At 40.2% G+C, this 13,218-nt stretch overlaps 1 protein-coding gene across 1 annotated transcript in view; it reads right to left on the reverse strand.

The window, feature by feature from the left end:
* LOC133966618 (sodium/potassium/calcium exchanger 3-like) overlaps positions 1–13,218 on the reverse strand; it is an 82,125-nt gene that overhangs the window by 53,813 nt on the left and 15,094 nt on the right. The window contains exon 2 of the mRNA XM_062401604.1: positions 336–461. Coding sequence (XP_062257588.1) covers positions 336–461 — 126 coding nt within the window. The remainder of the gene's footprint in view (positions 1–335; positions 462–13,218) is intronic.

Below are 13,218 nucleotides of genomic sequence, written 5' to 3' on the forward strand. Positions count from 1 at the left end.
TTGAAATTTACATTTTTCAAGAACTTTTCCAGGTCTGGACATTTTTTTTTTTTTACAATTCAATGATTTTTCCAGTTTTTTCATGACCCTAGGAACCCTGCATAAAACTAGATCCAACTAGGTCCAACAGCTCATATTATATTAAGTCTCTGGACAAAATCATGTGATCGTGTTCTAATCAAAGCATCAACACAACAGGAGACAGGAATTCCTCTGCCTTTAAAAAACACAATGGGTTCTTTAAACAGCTTGATGTCTCAGAGCACTGCTTTCTGCTCCTGTAACGTGAGCTGTTCCAAATGCAGCTCACGTTTAACCTTGTCACACAAGCTTACCTGGTTCGGTGCAGTTTTTCTCAGGCTCAGAATAGAGCTTTGACTCATTGTCAAAGACTTCTTGTAGAAGGTGACGACTGCCCCACCTTGCCTCCTCCAGGTCCACATCTCTCGAAAATTGATATCCTGGCATAGTTAGAGAGAGAAAAACAGGGAGATGATGGGATGGTTAGAATTGCTGCACAGTGAGTCTTATTCTTGTTAACAAACCACCAGCTAGCTAGGTAAAAGACAGTGAATCCGTCATGTTTCATCTAGATAAGGTCGTTTTATATAACACAATAATTACAGACTGAGAGATCCTTTATACTGTTGGTCTTCAAGATGAACATTAGGGAGTTACTTCATATTCTCAAAATTGAGGCATACTAGAGGCATAATAGAGACATGCTTCTAGTGTCACCGCATTAGTACGGCAGCACGCTGAGCGCCAAAAGGCTGATTTTCCAGCTCAGTCATCCGGGTCATGGTATCCTCAAGCGCCCCACCTTCAACCCATCTTCTCTTCCAGCATGCAACAGGCCCTGACTTAGGTGCATAGTACGCCAGTGCCTCTATAAATAGCACCACACGCTATATTTATCAAACAGCAGGAACATGAAACGTTTGCAGCGGTTTGCAAACAGCCATGTCACAGGCAAATGGAAGAGCAGAAAGACTGAGTTGGAACATGATACTGTGGCAGTATTACAGTAGATATGTGCTCGGAAGCATAGGTTTAGCCAAAAACAGCTAATTATATCAGGGCTTGTATTCATTAGCTATTGGCCCATATAATCAAAAAAGGTTCACCTGGATTGTGAATAGGATTAGCCGATGTCCAAAATATTGAAGGTGCTTTATGTTTCATTTGAACAAACTACAGTTTCTATTACCTTTCTTCATAAAGCATTTGCAAAGAGTATTTTTTTACATTGTGAAACCAGCTCTGTTTACATTGTTGATGACTTGCTAGAAATATTTTTCTCTGTTGTCACCTGTGAAACAAACACTGAAGGGACTGTAAACTGTGTCACATGTGCAGGAGCCACTTCACACACAAGACTAACAAAATGGGTAACCACTCAGAAAAATATTTCCCATAGGTCAGAGTATCCTCCAGAACCCCATCTCCAACATCTCTCCTTTTCCAGCATGCAACAGGCCTGACATAGGTACAGAGAACACCGGGGCTTCTATAAATAGCCCTATGCTCAGCTATATGGAACAAAAAAGGACTCCTCCGTGGCTCTACAACCACTGTCTTTGTATTTACGGCTGTATTTAATGTTCATTTAACTATACTGTCTATCTGCAATGGGTAGGAGTGATTAATGGTTATATTAGAAATGAGAGAATTTAATAGAATATTTTTTCTTTTCATTTCTTTAAATCTGAGCTGTATATATCCAAAATATGAACCACCACCCAACTTAAGCTGTCAAGGGATTTTATTACACTATATCATAGTATAGTCTATATTTTTTTATATTTAATTATGATAAATTAGTGTATGCTTCCCCCCCACACACACACACACACACAGACACACACACAAAGTGCATACTGACAACAATCAACTTGGTGAACACACACAGTGAACACACACAGACAGATCTCTGTGAGGGTTTTAGCTTTTGCTGCTAGTTCAGCTAAGCAGAATACATCACCACTGCCAAAGTTACTATGGTGACATGACGTAACAGATAAGATGCCAGGGGGTGGGGGGAGGTGCATGACATAAGACTGAGTTACTCACGCACATGCACAGACACACACAATCATGACTACCAAAGTAGCAGCATATGCTAGCAGATATGCTTTGCAACTCAGTCAGTCACAGAGGTAAACACACTCATCTCAGAAGCCACAGGCTCTCTACACATGGGACAACAGGCCGTGAGCCGTGTCCATTAGGATCACATTAACAGCTCAAAATGTATCTTCACATTTATTCATCTCAAAATCACATTTAGATTTTGCGTATTCATATCTGCCTGTGACTGGGATATCATAGTGGTGTATGTATTTACCATATGCAGTCTATATATATTGGTTAGCTGTATGCTTTGCAGAGGGACTAGAATATTACAATACATTGAATACTCCAAAGAATGTTCCACAGCTTCAACTTCTCTTACTAGAAAGTGGGACTGACAACATTTCGGTCAGAGCAAGATGTCTCAACAACTACTGACACGCTTGTAAGGAAATTTGATATTGACATTCATCAAAAGCTTTTAGTGAGTTAGGAGAGACACATATAGGGGCGGCTGTGGCTGAGTGGTAGAGTGGTCGTCCTCCAACCTGAAGATCGGCAGTACGATCCCCAGTCCGACCCATCTGCATGCCGAAGTGTCCTTGGGCCCCCCATAGAATAACATGAATGGGTGTGTGAATGGGTGAATGTAGAGCTGTACTGTAAAGCGCTTTGAGTGCTCATAAAGACTAGAAAAGCGTTATATAAATACAAATCCATTTACATATATACATATATTGGCATTGTTTCTGGCAGAGGGTGGGCAGTGTTTAAACTGTAGTCTTAAGTTTTAGCCAGTTAGGGATCGAGTTTGCTTTTTAAAGGTCTACAACCTAACTGGGCCAAGACATTTTCCACTGCCCATAAGGGCTATTGCCTCAAATATTTCTTCCCCAGTGATTTTTGCTCCCGTTTTGTTAATGTTTGTAATTTGATTTTTAGAAAATAACCTTTCGAGTTCCTCTTGAGTGCTGTTGTTGTCTAATTATATATAAAGATTTGTAAAATACTGCAAAACAAGCAGTAATGTTTTCCCTGTCTTCCTGCAGTAACTCTTTTGCATGTGCTAAATACAAATGGGGTGTATCTAGATAGCAACTCCTCTACTATTAGTAGACTCAATAATAATGACTAATAAGACTGACCTCCCCAATCTCATCTTAATTTAATTTGCGCTTTGTCCACTAAATTAATTTCTTTTAAGAAAGCTATTTGTACTAACTAAAAATTATGTCAACTTAAACTTAACTACAGATAGACCTTGACTGCACTAACTATGTCGACTTGCCTCCTTCTTAACAATATTTCAGCTGCAGGTCTATCATGAGCTAAATTTAAAAATTGCATTTATAGTTAATGTATTGTCTTTCTGAATCTCATCAAAATACCTCTTTGCTTCTGCTACAACTTTAAACATCTGTACATTATTATCATGGGTAATATAGACAAAGCATTCTATAAGGTATCCCCAGTACTCGGAAAAACTTATTTGCCTTCACAAACTTGTGTTGCCTGTTTTCCACCGCTGATGAAAAGTGAATACGTTTTTTTCATCCATGTTTTGTGCCCTTTGCATGATCAGCTGTTTATTTGTGCAGACCAATGTAGACAATCCTCTGTCTTGTTGACTATTGCCGCAGCCGAAGGTGGCATCTGTCCATCTAGATCTGGCCTTTTTTTGCAATGACATTCAGGATTTTGGGTAGTTACGTCTCAAAGAAATCAGTACCTACTGGCAGGTTGGTGATCTATAAGTTGTTGCGCCTGGACCTACTTTCCTGGTCATCGAGCTTGTTATTTGCCTCACTCAGCTACGCTTTGGTGTGCCCAAGTTTAGCTAGCAGCTGAGACACCATGTCCTATGTGTCAGTGATGGTCTGTTCTGCATCTTCCACTCTTTCTCTTTCATCACTGATCCTAGTCACAAAGCTGACATTTTCCTTGCCTTCCGCCATTTTTCCCCTCCGCGAGTCTCTGGAACCAATGTAGTTTTCTGGATTGAGCCCAAAGTTCACACAGTTCTATTCAGTCTGCATCACATGGTCATCTCCATTTGTGTTTTAATTTTCATGACATCATTTCTTTACTAATATGGCACTGAGTCTGAACCGAAATATTAAAGCGGAAAGTAAATCTGAAGGAGGCTAAAATGTTGCATAGAGCTAAGGGCATCTATTAAGTTGGTGCTATTTCTTTACAGTTCCACATTATACATCACGACCTTGATCCAATGTTCATATTACCTTTTATAAGTGCAGCTCATTGGCAGAAACAGGGCGATAAATTCATAGAGAAAGGACAATTGAATAAATATGTTCACAAATTCCAGATGATATGGAGGTGTGTGAGAATGCTTTGGGGAATATTAATATAACACTCAGAAATGTTAGGCATAAACCTAGAAATATTCTTTGTATCACTTTCTATATCTTGATATATCCTTTTCCCCATTGCATTGATCCATCCACCAATCTCTCTTTCCCGCTCTCACACATTGTCCTATCTTCACCGCAGAATCCTAAGTCTATAGGTCCAAGCTAACCCAATAATGTCACATAACATGGCCGCCCATCGCTCTTCACTGTCATTCTTAATTAGCTACATCATTTTCATTAGCGTCCCTTGGCAGGCTTGTGCATGGATGTATGCCTTTAAGTTCTGTATGTATGTGTTTCACATATTTCTTTAAAACAAGTGTGTCTGTGTGTGTTTCTATGCAGTGATTGTGTAATGTGTGTGTATATATTTTTATGGTGTGTATGTGTGTGTACGGCCATCACATATCTCTGTTGATTGTGTGTGTGTACCCTCAGTGAGTGCTAGCTCCAGCCTTGTCCCTGGAGAGAAAATAACCAGGCCATGAGCACGTGTCTCATACGATACAGTGCGATAACATACTGCACGTGACAGCAGCATTCTTGGCTCCTCATCACAAGAGATAAAATAACTCGGTTACGTTTCTTTTGTATTATTGTATTATTATACAATACATGCATATAACATATGTAAATGGTAAATGGTTTTGTATTTACATAGCGCTTTTCTAGTCCTGATGACCACTCAAAGCGCTTTACAGTACAGTTTTATATTCACCCATTCACACACACATTCATACAGTGCATCTATTCGCAGCACTTTGTTATTCTATGGGGGGCCATTCGGGGTTCAGCGTCTTGACCAAGGATACTTCGGCATGCAGATGGGTCAAAATGGGGATCGAACTGCCGACCTTCAGCTTGGAGGACCACTACTCTACCCCTAAGCCACAGCCGCCCTATGTGTACTGTGCATGTATAATTACATAACTCATCATGTGGGCATTGTATTTTGTTCACCTGTGTTGATCAAAGAAGCTTGTCTGATTTATGTTGGGAATTTATGAAGAGGTCATTACACACTGTGATGATAAATTAGCAACAGCATGATTTTAGCATCTACTGTCTAGGATAATGCTTTAGAACACAATAAGTCATAGAATCTTATCTGAGACAATTAGTCCATGTGTAGCAAAACTGAAATTAATAACCAAGGATCAAGCAATGATCAGAATTTGCTGGTTCCAGCTTTTCAAATGTAAGGATTTACTACTTGTTTTTTCATTAACTGTCAAGTGTCCTGGTCACATTAAAAATTCCAAATAATGATTGCATATGCATATAACAGGATAAAGAATCAAAATGGAGATTTACATATTATCACACACCTGCAGCTGTTGTGAACAGAGTAAAGCAGAATGAATCAGACTAACATTTTTTTAGTAAATAGAAAATAGTATCCAGACTTTCTAATAATGGACAACAGATGAACCAAACTCTTACTATGCAGGAAAATTTGCAGCACTTGTTTAAATAAATAGCAAATATTTGTCAAACAAAAAAAGATATTTACAGAATAAAAATATGCAATAAAAAGAGCTGAACCACATGGAAACTTGTAGTTGAAATTTGTTTAACTCAGAGGACAGGCTTATCTAAATCCTCAGCTTGGTGGACAACTTGTCAGAGACAACAAAATGACAACATGCCGTGGGGTTAGGAACTTTCCTATGGATAGTTAACTGAACATATTTTGTTTCGGACTGTTGTCTCTAAAAACAAGACATAGTGATATGTTTTAACTATTTTGCATTTTGTGGATCAGAAAATGGGTTGATAATAGAAAAAACCAACGTGGAACACACAGTAGCGCTAGATATATCTTCTACTTGAAGCGTTGGAACAACCTGTGTCTTGAGTCTATTAGAGGGTATGCAATATATTTGTGCAGCTGTGTGTGAAAACTTAACAGATGGACTTCTGCAGTCGTGTTGAATGTTGAGTTAATGTGAGAGATGGATATGGTAGATGACACCTTGACACAGCATCACTGAAGAAACACAGAGAAATCAATGATGGATTTTGTCAGGTCAGTTTTCTAATGGGCTCCACACACACTCAGCAGCAGAGTTGTTCAATATGATTCAGTATGATTTCTCAGCAGTTTCATTTCTCAATGTCACTGAAAACAGTCATATTTGGGTCACTTGTGTAATTGTTCAAATCAGATGAATAAAGATAGTATGACTCAAATTCAAATGCATATTTTTATTGATTAAAACAAATTTTTACTCGGTTCATATCAAAACCACAGATGTCTGCAATGTGCTTTTTGAACAAGAAATTAACTTAATAGCTTTCTGATCAAAATCAGATGCGATGCAAAATAAATTGATGTAAGAGAAAGGGGAAATACTTATCCTTACTATAAGGCTGGTTTATAGTCAAAGAAGAAGCAACATGTGACGGATATCAAACCATCTTAACTGTGATTCTGTTTCTATTCTAATTTGACTTTTCTGACCTTTCCCGCAGTCAAACAAACTGGCCTACAGCAGATCCATGTCACTTTAGATGAGCAGTATACATGTCACATACAATAACAAACATGCTGTCAACATGACACACTCTCTGAAAATGTATAACAAAATCGTCATTCTGGTTGGATTGTGTAACAAGAAAGAACGCCAGTGGATTTGCTCTACAGTATTAAACTTCACCATACTGTGCGGACTGATTGAACTTTCTGTGTATCCCACAGGAGGTTTTTTTTGGAGGAAAATCTGTCTCAAAACAACGATCAGTTTACAAATATCTGAGTCTATGTATTCCTTTGTGGAATTATACATTTAACATTGTATTCAAATGTGAGATTAAAGAATAGTGTGTCTTGTGCTTTAAAAAATGACATACGGTAAAAATAAAAAAATATACAAGATGTGCATTTGCTACAGATTTGATTCAGTCCTCTGTCTGGCTTCGTCTTCGCAGTCACGAAAGATTAAGTTCACGATCCTCAGTCAGGACCATTAAAATAATAAAAACTGTAAACCATTGTGTAAACCGAAGGAGGCTCCTTTGTTTCTACACCATCTTATAAAACTGTCCTCTCACGAAGAGCAAAAGCAGGGAAACATTTCACATTCAAAAGACATAGAGGAAGTTAGCAGATGTTATATAAAGCCTCCCTGAAACAAACCAAGTCATTGTTGAGCCTAACCTGACACAACCTGTGATGACCTTGGACTAAACACTCACTTCCTGTTTTATTTTGTTTTTCACTCACTCTGTTCATTGACTCACTCTGTTCTTTTCTTCCTCCCATTGTTCAGTTTCCCGACACTGCCTTCACCATACCTACATCATGGTAAATGGTTTGGTCACTCAGTTTATATTTTCCTGCTCAATATTTTCTCTGCATTTCATGATGAGCTGCCATGCTCAAGCATGGCATGTGTAATCAGCTCCCCAGACGTGCCTCTTGTGCCTTGCTTCTAAATCTTGTTAGCTAGTTTTGTGATTGTTGTATATAAGGCATTCTTTATACTCATCACAGGTTTACACTGCTGGAGACTTGGCCAGGATATAAGATTTAAAAACTGATCTGTTAAATCACATGCTAGGATTTTTGACGTGTGCTAGCCGCACTAGGTTTACGGGTGCTGTCCGTTTATATTTTTGTTTTCCTGAAATAGTGAGGATTTGGGGTTTTATTTCTGCTTATTGTTTTTGTTAACTAGTTAACTCTAGGTTTAGAGTCATCTTTTTGTCATTCTGTGTATTTATTTCTTTGATATGGGCAGCAACCTGGGGCCCTTGTTCCTTTGTAGATTGCGTCACTCTTATATTTTGTAATCTTGCTCTAAACATTTGTGTAATTAATAACTTATTTTAACCAATTACACCTGGTTTTATGTTCCCCTTCCGAAAAGAGCTAAGGGTTTTACAGGAACTAGAATGTTTTGTGGAACATAGACACAGCAGTCAATGGCCTCTTTGGTCAGTTAACGAGTGACGAACATATCAACTTTGAAAGCCAAAAGACTTAAAGCCTAAATCAGCCTATATGCCACAAATATTCTCCTATCTTTGAAACGCAATACATAATATCTATCCCACTTGATAACCAACAGTTAGAGTTTAATGGAATGGCTTGTGGTAGCCATACTTCTGATTAAACATTGATTCTCCAAGTGAAGAACAGGTTGTCGATAAGGAGTTTCACTCATTATCTTATCAGTGAAGAGATGTATATCCTCATCATATTTGTCTTCAATAGGAAGTTCTTTTCTGATCTCTACTCTAATAAGCCTCTCTCCAATTGTCTTTCATACACACAAATTTACAAACACACACACATCTGAGAGTATGATTAATCTGATCTGAGTAATTAAAAGCGTAATGGGTTCCTATGACCCTACTAAGTGCAGATGAAAAGCAATGTGATTATGTTTGTATTGTTCAGGGGAACAAAGGGCCCTGCAGGCTAATCGCTGCAGGAGAGCTTGATCACACAATGGACCGTGCCATTATCATCCAGGAGCCACTCATAGAATTCAGAGATTAAGAGTCTAGGTATTTTTGTATATTTTTGTCTCAGGCTGGTGGTAAGATATGGAACAAAACATTGTGGGTTATGGATTTGAGGGCCTATCTGTACATTCAGTTTCCTTATTTCTGTCTATCTCAGTATCACCTTGTCATCTTTGACCACTGATCAGGTAATCTAAGGTGACGAATGGTTAAAATTAAGAAATTCCTTCAAGGAAGACTTCACAATGATGCTCAAGAGGCAATAAACATATTTTGTGAGGCGCCCTTGACCTTTAACCTTTAACCACCAAAATCTAATTCATAATCATTTCAATGGAGTATCAAATTTAAGCCATTCCCTCAAGCTGATCTTAAGATATTAAATTCAAGAAAAACCTAAACATATTTTGTGAGGCTACCGTGAAATCAACCTTTATTCTTTGACAGATTCTAGACAAGGGGTCGGCAACCTGCGGCTCCTGAGCCGCATGCGGCTCTTAAGCCCCTCTGCAGTGGCTCCCTGTGCAGTGTTGTGCATGTTGCGCATATTTTCGCGAATGGTGAACTTAACGAATCAGTTTCCATATGATGAACGTGGGTGAACGTCACTTTCACGTTCATTTTTTAAATCATCAGCGTATCAGGCCAGGGGAGGCTCCTGGTACAGGCGACATAGGCGCTTGCCTAGGGCGCAAAATGCCGACAGGGCGTCACAAGAGACTGATTTATCATGACGTGACAAATGCAATGTAAAACAATATAGTAACGTAACACAATCATCCTCTAACCCCGGGACATACCGGCCGCACCGGGAGCGGCGCGAAAAGCTGTCCACCTCCTTTCCTCGGCCATGTTAAATACTTGGGCTGTTCGCACCGGCAGCGTAGTGCCAGGGACACCGGGAAGCTCATACTCTCCTGTGGGGGGGTGGCGGCTACAGGCTTGCGTTGGTCAGTTACCTGTGAACAGTGTTGTGCATGAACGCATTCAAAAGAACATGTTCATTGAACACGTTCGTTTTTATGAGAACGATGAACTGAGCGCAACTCAATGCCACATAATGAATTTGAACAGTGAACACGTTCATAATATGGAGACCATCATCATGTACCCCCAAACCAGTACATTGAACGGGTTACATTCAACAACAAGCGGAGAAAGAAGAACCGCGGGCTGACCAGCTCTGAGAAATGCGCGTCCAGTGTGAACAGCCGGGCGCCTCACTTTCCACCTTAGAACTATGAAATTAACTGAACTATGAACTAGTTTAGATTTTACATGGTGAATTATGAACGTGAACTATTCATGTTTACTTGTATGAACTGAACTTTGAACTAGTGCATGAGAGGTGTGAATGTGCACAACACTGCCTGTGAAAACCAGCATAATTTACCCCTGAACCAGCACGGAGAAATGCACTCCCTGTGCCAGAACCACGCCACTACGCTGCCATGGGTGGAACCAGGACACCAGTGGACACAGGAGCTCACATCAGTGGATCCTTGCCTCCACTCTGGGATATTATTTGGAAAGTTTCTTCATTTCTTGTAGGTGAACTCCTACAGGGCGCGCAGAGCTTGCAGAGCGCGCAGAGAGTGCAGAGAGCGCGCAGGGTGTGTGTGTGTGTGGCCGCGGAGCTTCCCAGTGTCCCTGGCACTACGCTGCCGGTGCGAACAGCCCAAGTATTTAACATGGCCGAGGAAAGGAGGCGGACCGCCTTTCGTGCCGCTCCCGGTGCGGCCAGTGCGTCCCGGGGTTAGAGGATGATGGTGTGACATTAGTATATTGTTTTACATTGCATGTGTCAAGGCATTCACATCGTCCACATCTTCCTGCCGCGCACATCATCGTGCGGCGCATATCATCCTGCAGGGCACATCATCCTGCTGCGTATATCATCATCACCGCACATCATCACCCCACATCATCGTGTGGCGCACATCATCCTGCAGCGCATTTCATCCTGCAGCACACATCATCCTGTGGCTCACATCGGCGCACATCTTCCTGCAGCGCACATCGTCCTGCGGCGCACATCATCGTGCAGCGCACATCATCCTACAGCGCACATCATCCTGGGTCGCATTTCATCCTGGGGCGAACATAGGCGCACACATCATCCTGCAGCACACATCATTCTGGTGCGCACATCATCCTGCAACGCACATCATCCTGCGGCGCACATCATCTGGGGGCGCACTTGGCGCACATCATCCTGCGGCGCATATCATCATCACCCACATTATCGTGCAGCGCACATCATTGTGCGGCACACATCATACTGTGGCGCACATAATCCTGCGGCACACATAATCCTGCTGCGCATATCATCATCACCGCACATCATCACCCCACATCATCGTGTGGCGCACATCATCCTGCAGCGCATATCATCCTGCAGCATACATCATCCTGTGGCGCACATCATCCTGAGTCATGTTGCTCAAGTCCCACTTTGTACAGCTAATGCCCAGTTAAAATGTTTTATACTTTTCTTTGATTGATGAGCTTGGAGAAAATTTCATTTCATTTCATCAATAAACTCAGCTGTATTTAGTGTAAATTAGCAAACATTAATAAACAAATATGAAGACATTAGCTCAAAGCTCTGCTATTCTTTTGGACAATCTGAAATAACTGCTAGCATTTACTTGTAATAAGTATTGTGTTAAAAATGTATCACTAAAATATACACCGTAACACACTATACCATAATATACAAAGGTTAAATGGCTAACTCTTTTAATATGACAAATAATACCAGTAAAACTTTTTCTTATGAACTTCTGAAGTCTGTTGTTTAAGGTTTAAAAAAACGTTGTCATGAAGTCCATAGTTCTTATCCTTAAAAGTGCTATATAAATGCAGCCCATTTACAACATTATACCATTCACTACCATGTCATGAAAGACTCTGACAATTACCAACTCAATCAAGTAAGCTAGGACAATATGAAGGAATAAAGGAAGAGGTAAGACGTAAAGACAGCAACAGATTCTTATAAAATGGCCACACTCCTCAGGAATGAACCCCTCTATTCAACTCATCTTCTTTTCATCTGTCTCTCCAAGAGATCCAAGAATACACATGACTGGTGCTAAAAAAGGCTTTGGGTTGGGTGATGAATTAGCCTGGGCGTATTTGGGGAGCAGGGACAGGGAAAGAGACAAAGAGTGAAATATATGAGGAGAGAGAGTTAGAGAGAGCAAAATAGCGTTTAGTGTTTAATCACAGCTAGATATTATTCAGTATGTGGCCTACAGACAAACTCAGTGACACTTGATCAGATTTGCTCATCCATCATTTCAGAGCCCGGAATGTTTTATCTGTGCATGTGTGTGTTCATATGATTTGATTATTAACACGTGAAAACAGCCTCCTGAGGGTAAGAGATGGGGCTGTTGTTAGCAGATTGGGGAAAATCCGTTGACAAGGACAAACAAACACTCACCAGTTTCATTAACCAGAAAGGCGGTGATTCGTTCCCTTGCTCCTCCACTCTGCATCTCTTAAGCCTCCTTAGGCAAGATACTGAACATCAAAATGCCCCTGTGGTACTGCGCCGACAGTTTATGTGTGATGTGTAATACAAAGTGCTGCACAAAGATGCACTGTATGAATGGTCGAATGAGTGAATGGAAAAACTGCACTGTAAAGCACTTCAAGAGGACATCAAGTCAAGAAAAGCTCTTTATAAATTCAGATAATTGATATAAATAAATGTAATTTATTGTGCTAATTGTTTTCTGAAGTTTGGTTGCTTAGTCTATAAACCATATTGCAAAATTACCATAACAAATTCAGAGAGGTAATTGTGGCATCTTCACATGAAATTAGTAATTAAATCTTTGCATTTGAAAAGCTTCAAATATTGCTTCATTATTTTTGCTCAAGAAATTACTGAAGTCATTCAGTTGTTGAATTTGTTATCGATTAATCAACTTATCATTTCAGCTACAGAATAATGAAAGACCCATGTCTGGTGCTTGAGTCAGCTTCGGTGGAGCATATTCTCACACACAATTGAAGGCCCTCTGACCTCCAGGGTCCCCAGGTAGTTTCAAAATGTTCCCTTTTGGTGATCCAGCCATGACTAAGTTAAATCAATCGTGAAATCATACCATACTATATTTAGAATACATTAGTGAGTGTTCACTTGCAACCTGAAAGTAGACAGAGAGACTTGGCTGCTGAGTGGCCACTTAATTATCGGCTCAGTATCTGAATGTTTCCAGTAAAGTGCACACATCAACATACTTATCACCTTTTTCACTCTCACAAATGCTCATGTAGGCAC

The sequence above is a fragment of the Platichthys flesus genome, chromosome 12 (assembly GCF_949316205.1).
Source record: "Platichthys flesus chromosome 12, fPlaFle2.1, whole genome shotgun sequence".
In the NCBI taxonomy this organism is placed as follows: domain Eukaryota; kingdom Metazoa; phylum Chordata; class Actinopteri; order Pleuronectiformes; family Pleuronectidae; genus Platichthys; species Platichthys flesus.